Source organism: Argopecten irradians, chromosome 1 (genome assembly GCF_041381155.1).
Source record: "Argopecten irradians isolate NY chromosome 1, Ai_NY, whole genome shotgun sequence".
Lineage (NCBI taxonomy): Eukaryota > Metazoa > Mollusca > Bivalvia > Pectinida > Pectinidae > Argopecten > Argopecten irradians.
Genome location: NC_091134.1, coordinates 67380586 through 67405839, shown reverse-complemented (window position 1 = coordinate 67405839; position 25254 = coordinate 67380586). Strand labels below are relative to the sequence as shown.

The 25254-nt window shown below is 38.5% G+C and overlaps 1 protein-coding gene across 2 annotated transcripts in view; it reads right to left on the bottom strand.

Moving 5' to 3' along the window:
- LOC138306110 (protein CIP2A homolog L-like) overlaps positions 1-25254 on the bottom strand; it is a 66511-nt gene that overhangs the window by 12819 nt on the left and 28438 nt on the right. Inside the window, exons 12-19 of one of the 2 annotated variants that reach the window (XM_069246474.1) lie at positions 24419-24563; positions 23724-23823; positions 14868-14986; positions 14372-14591; positions 14038-14055; positions 6427-6489; positions 5943-6053; positions 1278-1411 (exon numbers count right to left, since the gene is read on the bottom strand). In XM_069246474.1, the coding sequence (XP_069102575.1) occupies positions 1278-1411; positions 5943-6053; positions 6427-6489; positions 14038-14055; positions 14372-14591; positions 14868-14986; positions 23724-23823; positions 24419-24563 (910 nt within the window). The remainder of the gene's footprint in view (positions 1-1277; positions 1412-5942; positions 6054-6426; positions 6490-14037; positions 14056-14371; positions 14592-14867; positions 14987-23723; positions 23824-24418; positions 24564-25254) is intronic. The other variant, XM_069246480.1, reaches the window with a different exon arrangement.

Genomic DNA, 25254 nt, shown 5'->3' with positions numbered 1-25254 from the left:
CAAAAGGCACTACTAGACCATAAGAACAATGTGTCTATGAAGTTTCGTGGAAATATTCTGGTTTTCCAGTTATGCTGCGAAAACGAACCTGGTACAAAAATATGATATTTTCAGCAATGTTTCCATGGTTACGGAAAAAGTGCAAAAAATGAAAACCTAAAAATAGCAAAAGGCACAACTAGACCATAAGACCAATGTGTGTATGAAGTTTCATGGAAACATCTCTACTGGTTTTAGAGTTATGCTCCGGAAACCATTCGTACGGACGGACAGACGGACGGACAGACGGACGGACGGAACCCATTTGTATATCCCCCACCAACTTCGTTGGGCGAGGGATAACAAGAGATCCCAGAGGGATCTTGGCGTCCACCAAAGAATGATCTACATATGTTTACTACATATTACTACAAATGAAATTTGAGAAAGATCCTTTCAGTAATTTCTGAGATAATAACACTAACAAACTTCAATAATCAAAATCCAAGATGGCTACCTGTTGGCCATCTTGTTCAATGATTGGTCCCAAAATGCAATATGCATAACTGGGGCCCTAGGGGAACCTACATATGAAATTTGAGAAAGATCCCTTCAGCACTTTCTGAGAAATAGCGATTAACAAGAATTGTTAACAGACAGACGGACGAAAAGCGATTTGAAATGCCCAAAAAAGAACAACTAAATAATGCATGGTAAGTGACCAAATGTACATATTTATAATAAAAATGATTATCTGAGGCGTGTGACGTCATCGATTCGAGAGTATGACGTCACATGCGTGGACTGTTACATGAATGGCGTAAAATTCCGCAAAAAATCATGTAAAGGTACCAGACAGATCGGACGAGGTAGAAAAATCTAGCACCAGGTATCATGTGAGATTTCCCAGTCCGAGGTGCGAGAATAACTAGTCCAACCCAGCTCATGTCTAACCTAGATACCTGTCTATTCCGGTATAATCAAATGGCATTTTCCTAAATAATTTATAGTCCTCTATTCAAATTTGTTCATGAAACACCACACAATGAGAAATACTACTACTTTTGAGATATGAATCTACTGAACTTTAATCACCAAAGGTTGATATCTCTAGTAACAGGAAGGGAAATAACAAAACAGGCATGTCATATGTGTCCCTCCATTTCATGGCGGAGACATAAAAATAAAAAAACTAGTACAAACACAATTGCAACATGTTTACCTTGCTTTATAATTGTCAAGAAATTGAATAGCACAACAAATCAGACAGCTTTGCATTGTTTAGAGATGTTCCTTACTTTTGTTTTTCCTGGTTGACCTGTTCTAGTTCATTCTGAAGGTGTTCACCTCGGAGTACCACCTCGTTCAGCTGATCTCGATACTGTTCACTTCTCTTCTCTGAATCCTGAACCATAGACCTCATCTTGTGTGCCTACAATATCAGCACAAAGTTTTATATCAAGTCTGTTAATAATGTGTAGTTATTCAGCAGCACAACCGTAGAAATGTGTAGTAAATAATTAGATGATTACATAGCAAGAAAAAAGTTAAAACAATTTTCCACATTTAATTATGCATTAAAGTTTACATTCTCTTACCACTTCTACTATATAAACACACCAAGGCAATATGAAGTCTATGGGGGTATAACTGACACCCAAAACGTGACCATTATGACATCACTATTGCTGACATGGTAATATCAACTGTAAGTAACTGTCTTCCTAAGGAATCTATGGTCTATATAGATGCCAGAGTTTTGCAGCATGCATTATGCAGACAGTCTGCAAAGTTCTAGTAGAAGACAGTTTAATGCTTAAATATAAAGGCCAGCATTGCCCTATTGACCTCGTCAAGACCTGTACTGAGTGATGAGTTACTCACCTCTGCCTCGTATTGACCTCTTTGAGACCTGTACTGAGCGATGAGTTACTCACCTCTGCCTCGTATTGACCTCCTCGAGACCTGTACTGAGCGATGAGTTACCCACCTCTGCCTCGTATTGACCTCGTCGTGACCTGTACTGAGCGATGAGTTACTCACCTCTGCCTCGTATTGACCTCGTCGAGACCTGTACTGAGTGATGAGTTACTCACCTCTGCCTCGTATTGACCTCGTCGAGACCTGTACTGAGTGATGAGTTACTCACCTCTGCCTCGTATTGACCTCGTCATGACCTGTACTGAGCGATGATTTACTCACCTCTGCCTCGTATTGACCTCATCGAGACCTGTACTGAGTGATGAGTTACTCACCTCTGCCTCATATTGACCTCGTCAAGACCTGTACTGAGCGATGAGTTACTCACCTCTGCCTCGTATTGATCGAGTCGAGACCTGTACTGAGCGATGAGTTACTCACCTCTGCCTCATATTGACCTCATCGAGACCTGTACTGAGCGATGAGTTACTCACCTCTGCCTCCTATTGACCTCGTCGAGACCTGTACTGAGCGATGAGTTACTCACCTCTGCCTCCTATTGACTCATCAAGACCTGTACTGAGTGATGGTGTACTCACCTCTGCCTCGTATTGACCTTGTCGAGACCTGTACTGCGTGATGAGTTACTCATCTCTGCCTCGTATTGACCTCTTTGAGACCTGTACTGAGTGATGAGTTACTCACCTCTGCCTCGTATTGACCTCGTCGAGACCTGTACTGAGTGATGAGATACTCACCTCTGCCTCGTATTGACCTCGTCGAGACCTGTACTGAGTGTTGATGTACTCACCTCTGCCTCGTGTTAACCTAGTCGAGACCTGTACTGCGTTATGAGTTACTCACCTCTGCCTCGTATTGACCTCGTCGAGACCTGTACTGAGCAATGAGTTACTCACCTCTGCCTCGTATTGACCTCATCGAGACCTGTACTGAGCGATGAGTTACTCACCTCTGCCTCGTATTGACCTCGTCGAGACCTGTACTGAGCGATGAGTTACTCACCTCTGCCTCCTATTGACTCATCAAGACCTGTACTGAGTGATGGTGTACTCACCTCTGCCTCGTATTGACCTTGTCGAGACCTGTACTGCGTGATGAGTTACTCATCTCTGCCTCGTATTGACCTCTTTGAGACCTGTACTGAGTGATGAGTTACTCACCTCTGCCTCGTATTGACCTCGTCGAGACCTGTACTGAGTGATGAGATACTCACCTCTGCCTCGTATTGACCTCGTCGAGACCTGTACTGAGTGTTGATGTACTCACCTCTGCCTCGTGTTAACCTAGTCGAGACCTGTACTGCGTTATGAGTTACTCACCTCTGCCTCGTATTGACCTCGTCGAGACCTGTACTGAGCGATGAGTTACTCACCTCTGCCTCGTATTGACCTCGTCGATACCTGTACTGAGTGATGAGTTACTCACCTCTGCCTCGTATTGACCTCGTCGAGACCTGTACTGAGCGATGAGTTACCCACCTCTGCCTCGTATTGACCTCGTCGAGACCTGTACTGAGCGATGAGTTACTCACCTCTGCCTCGTATTGACCTCGTCGAGACCTGTACTGAGCGATGAGTTACTCACCTCTGCCTCGTATTGACCTCATCAAGACCTGTACTGAGTGATGAGTTACTTACCTCTGCCTCGTATTGACCTCGTCGAGACCTGTACTGAGCGATGAGTTACTCACCTCTGCCTCGTATTGACCTCATCGAGACCTGTACTGAGCGATGAGTTACTCACCTCTGCCTCGTATTGACCTCGTCGAGACCTGTACTGAGCGATGAGTTACTCACCTCTGCCTCGTATTGACCTCGTCGATACCTGTACTGAGTGATGAGTTACTCACCTCTGCCTCGTATTGACCTCGTCGAGACCTGTACTGAGCGATGAGTTACCCACCTCTGCCTCGTATTGACCTCGTCGAGACCTGTACTGAGCGATGAGTTACTCACCTCTGCCTCGTATTGACCTCGTCGAGACCTGTACTGAGCGATGAGTTACTCACCTCTGCCTCGTATTGACCTCATCAAGACCTGTACTGAGTGATGAGTTACTTACCTCTGCCTCGTATTGACCTCGTCGAGACCTGTACTGAGCGATGAGTTACTCACCTCTGCCTCGTATTGACCTCATCGAGACCTGTACTGAGCGATGATTTACTCACCTCTGCCTCGTATTGACCTCGTCGAGACCTGTACTGAATGATGAGTTACTCACCTCTGCCTCGTATTGACCTCGTCGAAACCTGTACTGAGCGATGACTTACTCACCTCTGCCTCGTATTGACCTCGTCGAGACCTGTACTGAGTGATGAGTTACTCACCTCTGCCTCGTATTGACCTCGTCTAGACCTGTACTGAGCGATGAGTTACTCACCTCTGCCTCGTATTGACCGTGTCGAGACCTATACTGAGCGATGAGTTACTCACCTCTGCCTCCTATTGACCTCGTCGAGACCTGTACTGAGCTATGAGTTACTCACCTCTGCCTCCTATTGACCTCATCGAGACCTGTACTGAGTGATGGTGTACTCACCTCTGCCTCGTATTGACCTCGTCGAGACCTGTACTGCGTGATGAGTTACTCACCTCTGCCTCGTATTGACCTCTTTGAGACCTGTACTGAGCGATGAGTTACTCACCTCTGCCTCGTATTGACCTCCTCGAGACCTGTACTGAGTGATGAGTTACTCACCTCTGCCTCGTATTGACCTCGTCGAGACCTGTACTGAGTGATGAGTTACTCACCTCTGCCTCGTATTGACCTCGTCGAGACCTGTACTGAGTGATGAGTTACTCACCTCTGCCTCGTATTGACCTCGTCGAGACCTGTACTGAGTGTTGATGTACTCACCTCTGCCTCGTATTAACCTAGTCGAGACCTGTACTGCGTGATGAGTTACTCACCTCTGCCTCGTATTGACCTCGTCGAGACCTGTACTGAGCTATGAGTTACTCACCTCTGCCTCCTATTGACCTCATCGAGACCTGTACTGAGTGATGGTGTACTCACCTCTGCCTCGTATTGACCTCGTCGAGACCTGTACTGCGTGATGAGTTACTCACCTCTGCCTCGTATTGACCTCTTTGAGACCTGTACTGAGCGATGAGTTACTCACCTCTGCCTCGTATTGACCTCCTCGAGACCTGTACTGAGTGATGAGTTACTCACCTCTGCCTCGTATTGACCTCGTCGAGACCTGTACTGAGTGATGAGTTACTCACCTCTGCCTCGTATTGACCTCGTCGAGACCTGTACTGAGTGATGAGTTACTCACCTCTGCCTCGTATTGACCTCGTCGAGACCTGTACTGAGTGTTGATGTACTCACCTCTGCCTCGTATTAACCTAGTCGAGACCTGTACTGCGTGATGAGTTACTCACCTCTGCCTCGTATTGACCTCGTCGAGACCTGTACTGAGCAATGAGTTACTCACCTCTGCCTCGTATTGACCTCATCGAGACCTGTACTGAGCGATGAGTTACTCACCTCTGCCTCGTATTGACCTTGTCGAGACCTGTACTGAGCGATGAGTTACCCACCTCTGCCTCGTATTGACCTCGTCGAGACCTGTACTGAGTGATGAGTTACTCACCTCTGCCTCGTATTGACCTCGTCGAGACCTGTACTGAGCGATGAGTTACTCACCTCTGCCTCGTATTGACCTCATCAAGACCTGTACTGAGGGATGAGTTACTCACCTCTGCCTCGTATTGACCTCGTCGAGACCTGTACTGAGCGATGAGTTACTCGCCTCTGCCTCGTATTGACCTCGTCGAGACCTGTACTGAGCGATGATTTACTCACCTCTGCCTCGTATTGACCTCGTCGAGACCTGTACTGAGTGATGAGTTACTCACCTCTGCCTCGTATTGACCTCGTCGAGACCTGTACTGAGTGATGATTTACTCACCTCTGCCTCGTATTGACCTCGTCGAGACCTGTACTGAGTGATGAGTTACTCACCTCTGCCTCGTATTGACCTCGTCAAGACCTGTACTGAGCGATGAGTTACTCACCTCTGCCTCGTATTGACCTCGTCGAGACCTGTACTGAGCGATGAGTCGGTCGGCCTGAGATAAAGCTAGAGCCTTGGCATCCAACAGATCCTGGAGCTGGTCTTCTTTAGTCTGATAAACATCACACCAAATAATATCATAGTAAATAAAGGGTGAATTATAAACACACATCTACACAAACACATAGTAGATCAGCATGGTAGGACAGGTATCAGTCTGATCATCACATCAAACACATCCAACCATTCAGCTGCTAGTAGTAATCAAAAATTCAACGCACATGTTTAGGCTATTTGAATATTCTAGAAAGAACATGAACTATCTTGATATTAGTAAAACAATATCTAGAATTATCTATAGCTTTAAGTTTGTATGTTTGGCCAATAACAAAGATGAATTGATAATTCTGTCCTATTACAGAGAACATTTGGTAAGGTATTACCGGGTATTGGGAGTATTCCATTTGTTTGCCTTTAGATCTTACCTGTAAAGACTGTAGCTTGTGCTCATAGATATCAATGATCTCAGACGCCTTGATCTCATTCATCTGGAACAAATAATAACGAAGAGATTATAGTTTTGGTTCTTGACTGACAAGATCTAGGAAGTCCTTAGCTTGACTGACAAGATCTAGGAAGTCCTTAGCTTGACTGACAAGATCTAGGAAGTCCTTAGCTTGACTGACAAGATCTAGGAAGTCCTTAGCTTGACTGACAAGATCTAGGAAGTCCTTAGCTTGACTGACAAGATCTAGGAAGTCCTTAGCTTGACTGACAAGATCTAGGAAGTCCTTAGCTTGACTGACAAGATCTAGGAAGTCCTTAGCTTGACTGACAAGATCTAGGAAGTCCTTAGCTTGACTGACAAGATCTAGGAAGTCCTTAGCTTGACTGACAAGATCTAGGAAGTCCTTAGCTTGACTGACAAGATCTAGGAAGTCCTAAGCTTGACTGACAAGATCTAGGAAGTCCTTAGCTTGACTGACAAGATCTAGGAAGTCCTTAGCTTGACTGACAAGATCTAGGAAGTCCTAAGCTTGACTGACAAGATCTAGGAAGTCCTAAGCTTGACTGACAAGATCTAGGAAGTCCTAAGCTTGACTGACAAGATCTAGGAAGTCCTTAGCTTGACTGACAAGATCTAGGAAGATCTGTTTGGATGGCCTTCATATCACTGATTCATCAAACAACTCTATTGTGTACCTTAGTTATTATTGACTTTACTGTTTCAAATATTTAATATCAAATACTTTTTAACTTTTTAAAAAAATCAATAAGAAAAGGATATAAAAGTGTAAATGAAAATATAACGGTATTAAACAACCTGTTGGACTTCAACCTTTATAAAAATTTCCTTTTCTTTGTTTTCATACAAAATCTGACTTTGTGATTAGGCGATTCATTTTTTCATACCTCTGTAAAAATAGAGACATTGATGTTGCATATTAATTTAGAAAAATAATCTCTTGATAAATCAAAGGAATCGTTCATTAAAAATATCTTATTTTGTCCAGTAGTCTGAAAAAATATTTATCCACATTGATGTCACTCTTTTTTTAATTTGCATTGGGTGATGGAAAAAAAGTTACCGTAGTTTGCTAACTTTTTTAACAAGAGGCCCAAAGGGCCTTAACGGTCATCTGACTACCTTTGCAATAGTAAAATTAATTATATATGTTGTCACTTTGTCAGGACCAAATCAGGATCATTTTCAATTTCTTTCAACAAATTTTATTTCAAACAAGAGGCCCAAGGGCCTTAACATATAAGAAATTAATTAGATATAGTGTCATGGTAGCCATCTTCGATTTGTGATCAACCAGAGATGTAACAATACTTTGTCGGGACCATGTCAGGATCATTTCATGCAAGTTTCAGCCAAATCCCACCGGTAGAATTTGAGAAGAAGTTCAAAATGTGTTTTCAAGATGGCGGCTGTGGCGGCCATCTTGGATTTCGGATCGATCCGAAAAATAACAACACTTTATCAGGACCATGTCAGGATCATTTCATGTAAGTTTCAGTCAAATCGCACTGGTAGAACTTGAGAAGAGGTTCAAAATGTGTTTTCAAGATGGCGGCTGTGGCGGCCATCTTGGATTTTGGATTGATCCGAAAAATAACAACACTTTATCAGGACCATGTCAGGATCATTTCATGCAAGTTTCAGTCACATCCCACCTGTAGAACTTGAGGAGAAGTTCAAAATGTGTTTTCAAGATGGCGGCTGTGGCAGCCATCTTGGATTTCGGATCGACCCGAAAAATAACAACACTTTATCAGGACCATATCAGGATCATTTCATGCAAATTTCAGTCAAATCCCACCTGTAGAACTTGAGGAGAAGTTCAAAATGTGTTTTCAAGATGGCGGCTGTGGCGGCCATCTTGGATTTCGGATCGATCCGAAAAATAACAACACTTTATCAGGACCATGTCAGGATCATTTCATGTAAGTTTCAGTCAAATCGCACCGGTAGAACTTGAGAAGAGGTTCAAAATGTGTTTTCAAGATGGCGGCTGTGGCGGCCATCTTGGATTTTGGATTGATCCGAAAAATAACAACACTTTATCAGGACCATGTCAGGATCATTTCATGCAAGTTTCAGTCACATCCCACCTGTAGAACTTGAGGAGAAGTTCAAAATGTGTTTTCAAGATGGCGGCTGTGGCGGCCATCTTGGATTTCGGATCGACCCGAAAAATAACAACACTTTATCAGGACCATATCAGGATCATTTCATGCAAGTTTCAGTCAAATCCCACCTGTAGAACTTGAGGAGAAGTTCAAAATGTGTTTTCAAGATGGCGGCTGTGGCGGCCATCTTGGATTTGGGATCGACCCGAAAAATAACAACACTTTGTCGGGACCATGTCAGGATCATTTGATGCAAGTTTCAGCCAAATCGCACTGGTAGAACTTGAGAAGAAGTTCAAAATGTGTTTTCAAGATGGCGGCTGTGGCGGCCATCTTGGATTTCGGATTGATCCGAAAAAATAACAACACTTTATCAGGACCATGTCAGGATCATTTCATGCAAGTTTCAGTCAAATCCCACCTGTAGAACTTGAGGAGAAGTTCAAAATGTGTTTTCAAGATGGCGGCTGTGGCGGCCATCTTGGATTTCGGATCGACCCGAAAAATAACAACACTTTGTCGGGACCATGTCAGGATCATTTGATGCAAGTTTCAGCCAAATCGCACTGGTAGAACTTGAGAAGAAGTTCAAAATGTGTTTTCAAGATGGCGGCTGTGGCGGCCATCTTGGATTTCGGATCGACCCGAAAACTAACAACACTTTGTCGGTACCATGTCAGGATCATTTGATGCCAGTTTCAGCCAAATCGCACTGGTAGAACTTGAGAAGAAGTTCAAAATGTGAAAAGTTAACGCACGGCGGACGGCGCACGGCGCACGGCGGACGGCGCACAGCGGACGGCGGACGACGACGGACGAAACATGACGACTATAGGTCATCCTGACCCTTCGGGTCAGATGACCTAAAAATCCACAATTTTTTTGCATACCCAAAAACAGTGACATCAATTTTTTAAATGAAATTATGTTACATTGCATGTAAGTAGAAATGATGACATCGCCTGAGCAAACGAGAAATTATGAAACTCTACCATAAAATTTTCTGACAACGATGACCGACGTAGATAATTATAGCATCGCTGAAACAGTTTTTAAACAAGGAACTATCATAACAAAGACACCAATTACATAAAAAAAATATTTGATGTTGAATAACTGCCAACTGTATCACTGTATAAAAAGGAAAATTTTTCTGAGACTCACTCCTGGAAAGTTAATAGCTGTAACTGATAAGTATTTAGCAGCGTTTTATGTTAAAACTCATGGTAAATGTTTTTGTCTTAGATTTAAAGCCATCTACTTCAAAGCAAACAAAATCTGAAAATCCTAAAATATTTGTTAAAACAGCACTAAAACGTTTCTCCTTTTTTGTTTTGGCCTTAATTAGTGGCATTTGTTAGTTTCCAATCAAAAAAATATAAATATATCCATTTTAATACTATTAACTAAATCTATGTTTTTAAAGTTGTACACAAGAAGGATTTAACAGATCAGCCTACTACATTTCTCACACATGTTGATACAAGAGGAAGGGCATGATTTATGTTTGTGAATACAGTATATGGGAACTGTGCAACAACATCACTGAAGACGACATGTACAATCCTCTGTAGGCGCGTAGCTTCCATGTAAGCACAAAAGCCTGTGCATGCACATCATTTGTATGTGTATTAAAGTCGGGAAATTCCAGTATTCGATGGAAGTTTTGTATAAAATGGTCAGTACTGTAGCTGTGGAGTTTCTGTGAAACTCCTTTTAGAATAAGTACGTGTGTGTGTGACAGTCTTTAAAATTTAAAAGAATTGGATCGGTATCAGCAGTAAAGGGATAGTGTAGGTCAATTAATTTTAGGATGTATTAAATCAAGATTAATGAAATATATTGCTTGAGAGAAACTTTGTTTAGGCATTTCAGGTTTGGAAGTCATGGACTATAGATCATTTAATAGAAAACATCCTTAGTGTTTGAGTTTTGATGTGGTGATGGTCACTATATGTGGATATGTATTTTGTGCACTCATACGTTCCCGTAAACAAGCTTCTCTGGTGGAAAGTTTGAAAGATGGAATCAAAGCATGAACAATGAGGGTAAGAAATAAAGATGTTGCCTCTACTGGAGACAAAAACATGACCGGTGATCTAAAGTTTGCTAATTCTAAATTACGAATAGATTTTCTTACTAAGTAGATGGGGGTAAATTCCATATCTTCCAGGCGAGACCCCGGACCCCCTTCAAAACTATTTCTTGTGCCTGCACCGCTCCCCTCCAAACAGTGCTTACACATCAAACATACTTCAGCTACGCGCCTGTCAAGTCAGTCAAGGCTTTCTTATTACTGCTTTCGCAACTGAGAACAATGCAAGCATATACATTTTGTATACCCCTATCGCTCAGCCGCTCACTTATATCGAAGTATTTTTTGAGTGTATCGTGTAGCGGTGTTCTATTTTTCAGAGATGAAAATTGAAAAATCTGAAAAAGGCTGAAATTTATGTTTTGAGGGGAAATTATATGGAATTACATATACCAGGAACCTATTTTCTGAAAGTCAAAAAGGCTGAACATTTTCATCCCTGATTTTTAGATCACTGGTGTCGCCAAAGCCTAACAGGTACATCTATACTAATGCTTCATTCGGGCCTCTCATCCACAGGGAATATTATCGTGGTACTGTGATTATGATGTGATACATAGGCCTTCCAAAGCCATGGAAATGGTCAATTTTTTCAAAAAATATTGTGTCAAACCAATGATCTTGGCAATCCGGTATTTTTCAATTGGAGATATATATACATTTGTATCATGGAAGACTGTGAATTTCATCATCGTTATCATCCACATCATCGCGCTGGTGATAGAAGGTTGATGGTTAAGCTCATTAACAGAGTACTTGACATTTCAGCCACCATATTCCCACAAAATTCAACGTTGTGGAACATGTATTTCATATGCCACACTGTCTATGTAACAATGTTGTATTAACCGAGAACGTCACAGAATTTTGGTCATCCTTATGTCATTCTATATATAGCAAGGAGATATTCTAAAGTGTGAACTGAGAAATTACAAGCATGAAAGAAGTGAATGATTTACACATGACACACATCACTTTTGTATTGATATACATGTATATAATCCAATTTCATTACACACATAGACCAGTTTGGTCTATTGTTCTCATTTAGATAGCATTCAGTTTCAAAATTTATATTTTAAAGTTTTCAGTCAAAGTGAAAATGACCAGCTTTTCATCGGTTAAAGACTGCTTTACCACAGCCTAGACATGACTACTATAAATCTATTTAAGATATTTGATTCTATTTAGATAGGCTGTAGGAAATAATAAAAAATATTTGTAATAATTTCTATCAAATGTAGCTGGATGAGAGGCCTGATTGTAGCATCATATATGTGTTGGCGACATTGGTGGTCAGTAAATAGTACAAGGCTACATGGTACATTCAAACAATACTTTGTTACAAGTGAGCAGTTTAGCGGTAGGGGTTTATAAATTTGCGTCATTCTCAGTTGCGACAGTACAGCAGTAACACTTGATTACTGGGAACACATTATTAAACGATAGTCTAAAATTATGTTTACATTCTATCACAAAACTTGAAGAATTGAAGTGTGAAACCATTAATGCATGTACACTTATTATCAATACCATATCACATGTACCATACACTTATTATCAATACCATATCACATGTACCATACACTTATTATCAATACCATATCACATGTACCATACACTTATTATCAATACCATATCACACGTACCATACACTTATTATCAATACAATATCACACGTACCATACACTTATTATAAATACCATATCACACGTACCATACACTTATTATCAATACCATATCACATGTACCATACACTTATTATCAATACCATATCACATGTACCATACACTTATTATCAATACCATATCACACGTACCATACACTTATTATCAATACAATATCACACGTACCATACACTTATTATAAATACCATATCACACGTACCATACACTTATTATCAATACCATATCACATGTACCATACACTTATTATCAATACCATATCACATGTACCATACACTTATTATCAATACCATATCACATGTACCATACACTTATTATCAATACCATATCACATGTACCATACACTTATTATCAATACCATATCACACGTACCATACACTTATTATCAATACAATATCACACGTACCATACACTTATTATAAATACCATATCACACGTACCATACACTTATTATCAATACCATATCACATGTACCATACACTTATTATCAATACCATATCACATGTACCATACACTTATTATCAATACCATATCACACGTACCATACACTTATTATCAATACAATATCACACGTACCATACACTTATTATAAATACCATATCACACGTACCATACACTTATTATCAATACCATATCACATGTACCATACACTTATTATCAATACCATATCACATGTACCATACACTTATTATCAATACCATATCACATGTACCATACACTTATTATCAATACCATATCACATGTACCATACACTTATTATCAATACCATATCACATGTACCATACACACTTATTATCAATACCATATCACACGTACCATACACTTATTATCAATACCATATCACACGTACCATACACTTATTATCAATACCATATCACACGTACCATACACTTATTATCAATACCATATCACACGTACCATACACTTATTATCAATACCATATCACACGTACCATACACTTATTATCAATACCATATCACATGTACCATACACTTATCATCAATACCATATCACACGTACCATACACTTATTATCAATACCATATCACATGTACCATACACTTATTATCAATACCATATCACATGTACCATACACTTATTATCAATACCATATCACATGTACCATACACTTATTATCAATACCATATCACATGTACCATACACTTATTATCAATACCATATCACATGTACCATACACTTATTATCAATACCATATCACATGTACCATACACTTATTATCAATACCATATCACACGTACCATACACTTATTATCAATACCATATCACAGGTACCATACACTTATTATCAATACCATATCACACGTACCATACACTTATTATCAATACCATATCACATGTACCATACACTTATTATCAATACCATATCATACGTACAATACACTTATTATCAATACCATATCACATGTATCATACACTTATTATCAATACCATATCACATGTACCATACACTTATTATCAATACCATATCACATGCATATATTTCAATCTACGTATGCAATTATTTCTGCCTTCAAATCATGAAATCAAAATTGAGGGATAAAAATCAAATAATTTTCATATTTTCAACAAAAAATAAAATCAGGAACTGAAATATCCATTAAGATGAACTTAAACATGCACAATGCTGACAAAACACAACACAGCAAAACAACTACTTACATGTCCTTGAAAATTGGTCTGTTGATTATCAGGATGACATTTACACAAGCCACAAAATAGAGTTCAAGGTAAGCATTGTAATGAAATAAATTAATATTTTGTCTATTGTTAAAAACACAACACTTTATTTATAAAGTATAAATTCTTGTAACCAGTTCCACTGCAGTGAAAACTATTGAATGATATTCACACGTAGAGAATCAGAGAACTGTACAGCACAAAAGCATATTTATGTTGGATAAAATAAAAGTACAAGAAACATAAGATACTGAAAGTTATATCTATATAGTGTACACTACAACAGGTGAGCTATCTAGAGGAGAAAGCCTTTTACCTGTAGTCCAGACTGCATCCTCTCTATGATAGAATTGATAGAGGCATCCTGCTCCATGGGCTCCGCTTTCTGACGATGATTTGTTGGAGGCCTATTCTCCTTGTTGCTGTACTCTGTCACAGACAGTGGTTTCATATTGACCTGTTGATACCCCAGAGGTGGGCTGGCTGTGAGCCGCTCATGTTGACGAGAGTTGCTGGCTGCTATTGTGTCTCCCAGGCTATAAACATACAGTTCAATAGACCCTAGTCAACAAGCCTACACTTGATTTTCTTGTTTTGTTTACAAAATAGCCATAAAAAGTGTTAATATTACAAAAGCTAGGATGGACATAGAGAATGTTATACACACTCCCTTCATTCATTTAAAATTGTTTGTCATTTAAAGGATACACTACATCAGAGATTTTTATTATTAGTTTACCAGCTTGCTGAAATTAATAAATAAGAAAGTACTCAAGTAAACAATTCTAACATAAAATATATGTATCACATACAGAACGACTGGGAAGTTCTCAAGAGCTGATGCTGTGGTTATCATCTGAAGTGCTGTCTGGACACGAGACCTGTCCTGGCTGGTCATTCCCGCAGACAAAAATGGCACGAGGCGACTGTCCTGTTATCATCAAAAGAACAACAACAAATCAGAATACCAGGTAGAAATATCTGTACGCATCAATCAATAGTGTGATGATCTAAATCATAAACAACCTATTAAATCTATTTGATAGTCAACAAGGACATAGTCATTCAGATCCCCCGCCAATGGAGATATCAAAGCTGAAGTAAGTTTGATTGTGGAGACTTATGTGTATGAAAAAAACAGGAAAAAGGAAGTTGAGCTAAAGAAAGATGGAGTATAATTCAAGTAGAGCGGGGCTGCAATTGTTGAATCAGGTATACAGCCTTGACATTTATATTAGACTATTTACACAAAGATGGGTGGAGTTTTGCAAAGTAACATTTACCATTTACCATGATATTTTCAGCAATGTTTTCATGGTAACGGAAAAAGAGCAAAAAATGAAAACCTAAAAATAGCAAAAGGTACTACTAGACCATAAAAAGAATGTGTCTATGAAGTTTCGTGGAAATATCTCTGCTGGTTTTAGAGTTATGCTCCGGAAATGAACCTGCTACAAAAATATGATATTTTCAGCAATGTTTCTATGGTTACAGAAAAAAGCACAAAAAGTGAAAACCTAAAAATAGCAAAAGGCACTACTAGACCATAAAAATAATGTGTCTATGAAGTTTCATGGAAATATCTCTGCTGGTTTTAGAGTTGTGCTCCGGAAACGATTCTTACACAAAAATCTGCCATTTTCAGCAATGTTTCCATGGTTACAGAAAAAAGTACAAAAAGTGAAAACCTTAAAATAGCAAAAGGCACTACTAGACCATAAGACTAATGTGCATATGGAGTTCCGTGCATATATCTCAACCAGTTTTCCAGTTATGCTGCGGAAACGAACCTGGTACAAAAATATGATATTTTCAGCAATGTTTCTATGGTTACAGAAAAAAGCACAAAAAGTGAAAACCTTAAAATAGCAAAAGGCACTACTAGACCATAAGACCAATGTGTCTATGAAGTTTCGTGGAAATATCTCTTCTGGTTTTAGAGTTATGCTCCGGAAACGAACCTGGTACAAAAATATGATATTTTCAGCAATGTTTCCATGGTTACGGGAAAAATGCAAAAAATGAAAACCTAAAAATAGCAAAAGGCACTACTAGACCATAAGACCAATGTGTGTATAAAGTTTCGTGGAAATATATCTACTGGTTTTAGAGTTATGCTCCGGAAACCATTCGTACGGACGGACGGACGGACAGATGGACGGACGGATGGACAGACGGAACCCATTTGTATATCCCCCGCCAACTTAGTTGGGCGGGGGATAATGACTGAATAACATATTGATTTTATCGGATATAGATAACTATCATAGTACAGACCCGTGTCCTGTAGAGAAAGTATGCAATGCTGTTGTTACTGTAGAGTTGTACATGTACAGGTAAGTATATACAATGCTGATGTACCTGTACAGGTAAGTATATACAATGCTGATGTACCTGTACAGGTAAGTATATACAATGCTGATGTACCTGTACAGGTAAGTATATACAATGCTGATGTACCTGTACAGGTAAGTATACAATGCTGATGTACCTGTACAGGTAAGTATACAATGCTGATGTACCTGTACAGGTAAGTATACAATGCTGATGTACCTGTACAGGTAAGTATACAATGCTGATGTACCTGTACATGTAAGTATACAATGCTGATGTACCTGTACAGGTAAGTATACAATGCTGATGTAGCTGTACATGTAGATAAGTATACAATGCTGATGTACCTGTACAGGTAAGTATACAATGCTGATGTACCTGTACAGGTAAGTATACAATGCTGATGTACCTGTAAATGCAGATAAGTATACAATGCTGATGTACCTGTACATGTAGATAAGTAAACAATACTGATGTACCTGTACATGTAGATAAGTATACAATGCTGATGTACATGTACAGGTAAGTATAGAATGCTGATGTACCTGTACAGGTAAGTATAGAATGCTGATGTACCTGTACAGGTAAGTATACAATGCTGATGTACCTGTACAGGTAAGTATACAATGCTGATGTACCTGTACATGTAGATAAGTATACAATGCTGATGTACATGTACAGGTAAGTATACAATGCTGATGTATCTGTACATGTAGATAAGTATACAATGCTGATGTACATGTACAGGTAAGTATACAATGCTGATGTACCTGTACAGGTAAGTATACAATGCTGATGTACCTGTACATGTAGATAAGTATACAATGCTGATGTACCTGTACAGGTAAGTATACAATGCTGATGTACCTGTACATGTAGATAAGTATACAATGCTGATGTACCTGTACAGGTAAGTATACAATGCTGATGTACCTGTACAGGTAAGTATACAATGCTGATGTAGCTGTACAGGTAAGTATACAATGCTGATGTAGCTGTACAGGTAAGTATACAATGCTGATGTACCTGTACAGGTAAGTATACAATGCTGATGTACCTGTACATGTAGATAAGTATACAATGCTGATGTAGCTGTACAGGTAAGTATACAATGCTGATGTACCTGTACAGGTAAGTATACAATGCTGATGTACCTGTACATGTAGATAAGTATACAATGCTGATGTACCTGTACATGTAGATAAGTATACAATGCTGATGTACATGTACAGGTAAGTATCCAATGCTGATGTACCTGTACAGGTAAGTATACAATGCTGATGTACCTGTACAGGTAAGTATATACCATGCTGATGTACCTGTACAGGTAAGTATATACAATGCTGTTGTACCTGTACAGGTAAGTATATACAATACTGATGTACCTGTACAGGTAAGTATACAATGCTGATGTACCTGTACAGGTTAGTATACAATGCTGATGTACCTGTACAGGTAAGTATACAGTGCTGATGTACCTGTACATGTAAGTATATACAATGCTGATGTACCTGTACAGGTAAGTATATACAATGCTGATGTACCTGTACAGGTAAGTATACAATGCTGATGTACCTGTACAGGTAGGTATACAATGCTGATGTACCTGTACAGATAAGTATACAATGCTGATGTACCTGTACATGTAAGTATACAATGCTGATGTACCTGACAGGTAAGTATACAATTGCTGATGTACCTGTACAGGTAAGTATATACAATGCTGATGTACCTGTACAGGTAAGTATATACAATGCTGATGTACCTGTACAGGTAAGTATACAATGCTGATGTACCTGTACAGGTAAGTATACAATGCTGATGTACCTGTACAGGTAAGTATACAATGCTGATGTAGCTGTACATGTAGATAAGTATACAATGCTGATGTAGCTGTACATGTAGATAAGTATACAATGCTGATGTACATGTACAGGTAAGTATAGAATGCTGATGTACCTGTACAGGTAAGTATAGAATGCTGATGTACCTGTATAGGTAAGTATACAATGCTGATGTACCTGTACAGGTAGATAAGTATACAATGCTGATGTACCTGTAATGTAGATAAGTATACAATGCTGATGTACCTGTACATGTAGATAAGTATACAATGCTGATGTACCTGTACATGTAGATAAGTATACAATGCTGATGTACCTGTACATGTAGATAAGTATACAATGCTGATGTACCTGTACAGGTAAGTATACAATGCTGATGTACCTGTACAGGTAAGTATACAATGCTGATGTACCTGTACAGTAGATAAGTATACAATGCTGATGTACCTGTACAGGTAAGTATACAATGCTGATGTACCTGTACATGTAGATAAGTATACAATGCTGATGTACATGTACAGGTAAGTATACAATGCTGATGTACCTGTACAGGTAAGTATACAATGCTGATGTACCTGTACATGTAGATAAGTATACAATGCTGATGTACCTGTACAGGTAAGTATACAATGCTGATGTACCTGTACAGGTAGATAAGTATACAATGCTGATGTACCTGTACAGGTAAGTATACAATGCTGATGTACCTGTACAGGTAATATACAATGCTGATGTAGCTGTACAGGTAAGTATACAATGCTGATGTAGCTGTATAGGTAAGTATACAATGCTGATGTAGCTGTACAGGTAAGTATACAATGCTGATGTACCTGTACAGGTAGATAAGTATACAATGCTGATGTACCTGTACAGGTAAGTATACAATGCTGATGTAGCTGTACAGGTAAGTATACAATGCTGATGTACCTTTACAGGTAGATAAGTATACAATGCTGATGTACCTGTACAGGTAAGTATACAATGCTGATGTACCTGTACAGGTAAGTATACAATGCTGATGTACCTGTACAGGTAAGTATACAATGCTGATGTACTGTACAGTAGTTACTGTACAGGTAAGTATACAATGCTGATGTACCTGTACAGGTAGTAAGTATACAATGCTGATGTACCTGTACAGGTAGATAAGTATACAATGCTGATGTACCTGTACAGTAGATAAGTATACAATGCTGATGTACCTGTACAGGTAAGTATACAATGCTGATGTACCTGTACAGGTAAGTATACAATGCTGATGTACCTGTACAGGTAAGTATACAATGCTGATGTACCTGTACAGGTAAGTATATACAATGCTGATGTACCTGTACAGGTAAGTATACAATGCTGATGTACCTGTACAGGTAAGTATACAATGCTGATGTACCTGTACAGGTAAGTATACAATGCTGATGTACCTGTACAGGTAAGTATACAATGCTGATGTACCTGTACAGGTAAGTATACAATGCTGATGTACCTGTACATGTAAGTAAGTATACAATGCTGATGTACCTGTACAGGTAAGTATATACAATGTACTGATGTACCTGTACAGGTAAGTATACAATGCTGATGTACCTGTACAGGTAAGTATACAATGCTGATGTACCTGTACAGGTAAGTATACAATGCTGATGTACCTGTACAGGTAAGTATACAATGCTGATGTACCTGTACATGTAGTAAGTATACAATGCTGATGTACCTGTACAGGTAAGTATACAATGCTGATGTACCTGTACAGGTAAGTATACAATGCTGATGTACCTGTACAGGTAAGTATACAATGCTGATGTACCTGTACAGGTAAGTATACAATGCTGATGTACCAGGTAAGTATACAATGCTGATGTACTGTACAGGTAAGTATACAATGCTGATGTACCTGTACATGTAGATAAGTATACAATGCTGATGTACGTGTACAGGTAAGTATACAATGCTGATGTACCTGTACAGGTAGATAAGTATACAATGCTGATGTACCTGTACAGGTAAGTATACAATGCTGATATGTACCTAAGTACAGGTACTGTAAGTAAGTATACAATGCTGATGTACCTGTACATGTAGATAAGTATACAATGCTGATGTACCTGTACAGGTAAGTATACAATGCTGATGTACTGTACAGTAATAAGTATACAATGCTGATGTAGCTGTACAGGTAAGTATACAATGCTGATGTACTGTACAGGTAAGTATACAATGCTGATGTACCTGTACAGGTAAGTATACAATGCTGATGTACCTGTACAGGTAGTATAGTATACAATGCTGATGTACCTGTACAGTAGTAAGTATACAATGCTGATGTACCTGTACAGGTAAGTATACAATGCTGATGTACCTGTACAGGTAAGTATACAATGCTGATGTACCTGTACAGGTAAGTATACAATGCTGATGTACCTGTACAGGTAAGTATACAATGCTGATGTACCTGTACAGGTAAGTATACAATGCTGATGTACCTGTACAGGTAAGTATACAATGCTGATGTACCTGTACAGGTAAGTATACAATGCTGATGTACCTGTACAGGTAGATAAGTATACAATGCTGATGTACCTGTACAGGTAAGTATACAATGTATGTACTAAGGTAAGTATACAATGCTGATGTCTGTACAGGTAAGTATACAATGCTGATGTACCTGTACAGGTAAGTATACAATGCTGATGTACCTGTACAGGTAAGTATACAATGCTGATGTACCTGTACAGGTAGTATAATATACAATGCTGATGTACCTGTACATGTAGATAAGTATACAATGCTGATGTACATGTACAGGTAAGTATACAATGCTGATGTACCTGTACTGTACAGGTAAGTATACAATGCTGATGTACTGTACAGGTAAGTATATACAATGCTGATGTACTGTACAGGTAAGTATACAATGCTGATGTACCTGTACAGTAGATAAGTATACAATGCTGATGTACCTGTACAGGTAAGTATACAATGCTGATGTACCTGTACATGTAGTATACAGTATAACAATGCTGATGTACCTGTACAGGTAAGTATACAATGCTGATGTACCTGTACAGGTAAGTATATACAATGCTGATGTACCTGTACAGGTAAGTATATACAATGCTGATGTACTGTACAGGTAAGTATACAATGCTGATGTACCTGTACAGGTAAGTATACAATGCTGATGTACCTGTACAGGTAATAAGTATACAATGCTGATGTACTGTACAGGTAAGTATACAATGCTGATGTACCTGTACAGGTAAGTATACAATGCTGATGTACTGTACAGGTAAGTATACAATGCTGATGTACCTGTACAGGTAAGTATACAATGCTGATGTACCTGTACAGGTAAGTATACAATGCTGATGTACCTGTACAGGTAAGTATACAATGCTGATGTACCTGTACAGGTAAGTATACAATGCTGATGTACTACAGGTAAGTATACAATGTGATGTACTGTACAGGTAAGTATACAATGCTGATGTAGCTGTACATGTAGTAAGTATACAATGCTGATGTACCTGTACAGGTAGATAAGTATACAATGCTGATGTACCTGTACAGTAGTAAGTATACAATGCTGATGTACCTGTACATGTAGATAAGTATACAATGCTGATGTACCTGTACAGGTAAGTATACAATGCTGATGTACCTGTACAGGTAAGTAATATACAATGCTGATGTACCTGTACAGGTAAGTATACAATGCTGATGTACCTGTACAGGTAAGTATACAATGCTGATGTACCTGTACAGGTAAGTATATACAATGCTGATGTACTGTACAGGTAAGTATATACAATGCTGATGTACCTGTACAGGTAAGTATACAATGCTGATGTACCTGTACAGGTAAGTATACAATGCTGATGTACCTGTACAGGTAAGTATACAATGCTGATGTACCTGTACAGGTAAGTATACAATGCTGATGTACCTGTACAGGTAAGTATACAATGCTGATGTACCTGTACAGGTAAGTATATACAATGCTGATGTACCTGGTACAGGTAAGTATACAATGCTGATCTAGCCTGTACAGGTAAGTATACAATGCTGTGTACGAATGTCTGTAGCAGGTAAGTATACAATGCTGATGTACTGTAAGGTGTATACAATGCTGATGTACCTGTACAGGTAAGTATACAATGCTGATGTACCTGTACATGTAGATAAGTATACAATGCTGATGTACCTGTACATTTAGATAAGTATACAATGCTGATGTACATGTACAGGTAAGTATACAATGCTGATGTACCTGTACAGGTAAGTATACAATGCTGATGTACCTGTACAGGTAAGTATATACAATGCTGATGTACCTGTACAGGTAAGTATATACAATGCTGTTGTACCTGTACAGGTAAGTATATACAATGCTGATGTACCTGTACAGGTAAGTATACAATGCTGATGTACCTGTACAGGTTAAGTATACAATGCTGATGTACCTGTACAGGTAAGTATACAATGCTGATGTACCTGTACAAGTAAGTATATACAATGCTGATGTCCTGTACAGGTAAGTATACAATGCTGATGTACCTGTACAGGTAAGTATACAATGCTGATGTACCTGTACAAGTAAGTATATACAATGCTGATGTACCTGTACAGGTAGATGATTATACAATGCTGATGTACCTGTACAGGTAGATGATTATACAATGCTGATGTACCTGTACAGGTAGATTAAGTATACAATGCTGATCAGGGCAAGAAATATCCCAGGTATGATGGCCTGAGACCAGTAAAATATGATCCCGGGCAAGTGAAAATTGGTGTAAACTTGCTCAGTTTTAATGTTAATTACCCTGTTTTGGGTAAAATTAGGCTAATATCTCAAATTTGGGCAAGTGGTTTTCAAAATAAGTTTCTTGCCCTGCTGATGTACCTGTACAAGTAAGTATATACAATGCTAATGTACCTGTACAGGTAAGTATATACAATGCTGTTGTACCTGTACAGGTAAGTATATACAATTCTGATGTACCTGTACAGGTAAGTATATACAATGCTGTTGTACCTGTACAGGTAAGTATATACAATGCTGATGTACCTGTACAGGTAAGTATATACAATGCTGATGTACCTGTACAGGTAAGTATATACAATGCTGATGTACCTGTACAGGTAAGTATATACAATGCTGTTGTACCTGTACAGGTAAGTATATACAATGCTGATGTACCTGTACAGGTAACTATATACAATGCTGATTTACCTGTTCAGGTAAGTATATACAATGCTGATGTACCTGTACAGGTAAGTATACAATGCTGAGTGATGTACCTGTACAGGTAAGTATATACAATGCTGATGTACCTGTAGAGTTGTACCCGTACAGGTAAGTATATACAATGCTGATGTACCTGTACAGGTAAGTATACAATGCTGATGTACCTGTAGAGTTGTACCTGTACAGGTAAGTATATACAATGCTGATGTACCTGTACAGGTAAGTATACAATGCTAATGTACCTGTAGAGTTGAACAGAACAGAGCGTCCACATCAGGAAGGCTTTTCTGGAGTTTCTGCATTAACTCCAATCCACATAATACCACATCTACACCGTAATCACTGTTAAAGGAAAGTTTAAATCAGTCATTTTTATTTCATCAATATCTTTGTGACAGTGCTAGCACTCCATCATATCAGGACTATATATCCATAGTTTACATCTTATACTTCGATATACAGAAAATAAGACATAAATGTATTGGCATCACTATTTTAAAAAAGTTCATTTGTTCTTTTTTTTCAATTATTTTTTACAAATAACAATTTAAAAGAAAACAAAACAATTTGGCAAATTAAAGCCAACACTAAATAGTGTAAAGGGTAGAGCCAGGAACAACTTTTTCTTTGTAAGTCAAAGGTCAAATGTAAGTTACTATGACCTACTTTGGCAGCATGGTACATGCGTTCGTAAGATAATATGCAAGAGGACAGATGGACCAAGAACTTCACTTTGACACAATAACCAAAGTCTGTACCCTTATTTAGTAACTCACAAGATGTTGGGTCATGCTTGGGACACGTTTTACTCAATTTCTTAGGTAGGAATTGTAACAACACCTTCCTCCAAATAAATTAAGGCATTCATGGGGTGATAAACGAAAAAATAAGGATACATAAGTTGTAAGGAATATAAAAGACAAATGACACAACGAACCTCCAGTCCTCGTCAGGGGAGACAACTTTGTTACAGCGGAGAGCTACCCTGTTGTAGGTAAACTGGTGTTCCAGAAGGCCCGAGAACAAACTCATATCCACCAGCTTACATAACTTTTTCTTAGTATCCTCCTCACCGGCAAACACTGAAAGGTTCACACAGTATATGTTATATAATACAAAACTGAAAAGTTCAGACAGTAATCGTCATGTTATATAATACAAAACTGAAAGGTTCAAACAGTAATCATGTTATATAATACAAAACTGAAAGGTTCAGACATTAAATATGTTATATAATACAAAACTGAAACGTTCAAACAGTAATCATGTTATATAATACAAAACTGAAAGGTTCAGACAGTAATCATGTTATATAATACAAAACTAAAAGGTTCAAACAGTAATCATGTTATATAATAACAAAAAAAGGCAGACAAATCATGTTTTTTACAAAACTGAAAGTTCAGACAGTAATCATGTTATATAATACAAAATGCAAAGTTCAGACAGTAATTATGTTATAACAATACAAAACTAGCAAAGGTTCAGACAGTAATCATTTTATATAATACAAAACTGAATTTCAGACAGTTTGTCATGTTATATAATACAGAACTGAAAGGTTCAGACAGTAATCATTTATATAATACAAAACTGTAAAGGTTCAGACAGTTGTCATGTTATATAATACATAAAGTCAGACAGTAAAATTGTTTTATTACACTGAAAGGCTCAGAAGACAGTAATCAAAACTGTTATATAATACAAAACTGAAAGGTTCAGACAGTAATCATGTTATACAATACAAAACTGCAAAGTTCAGACAGTAATCAT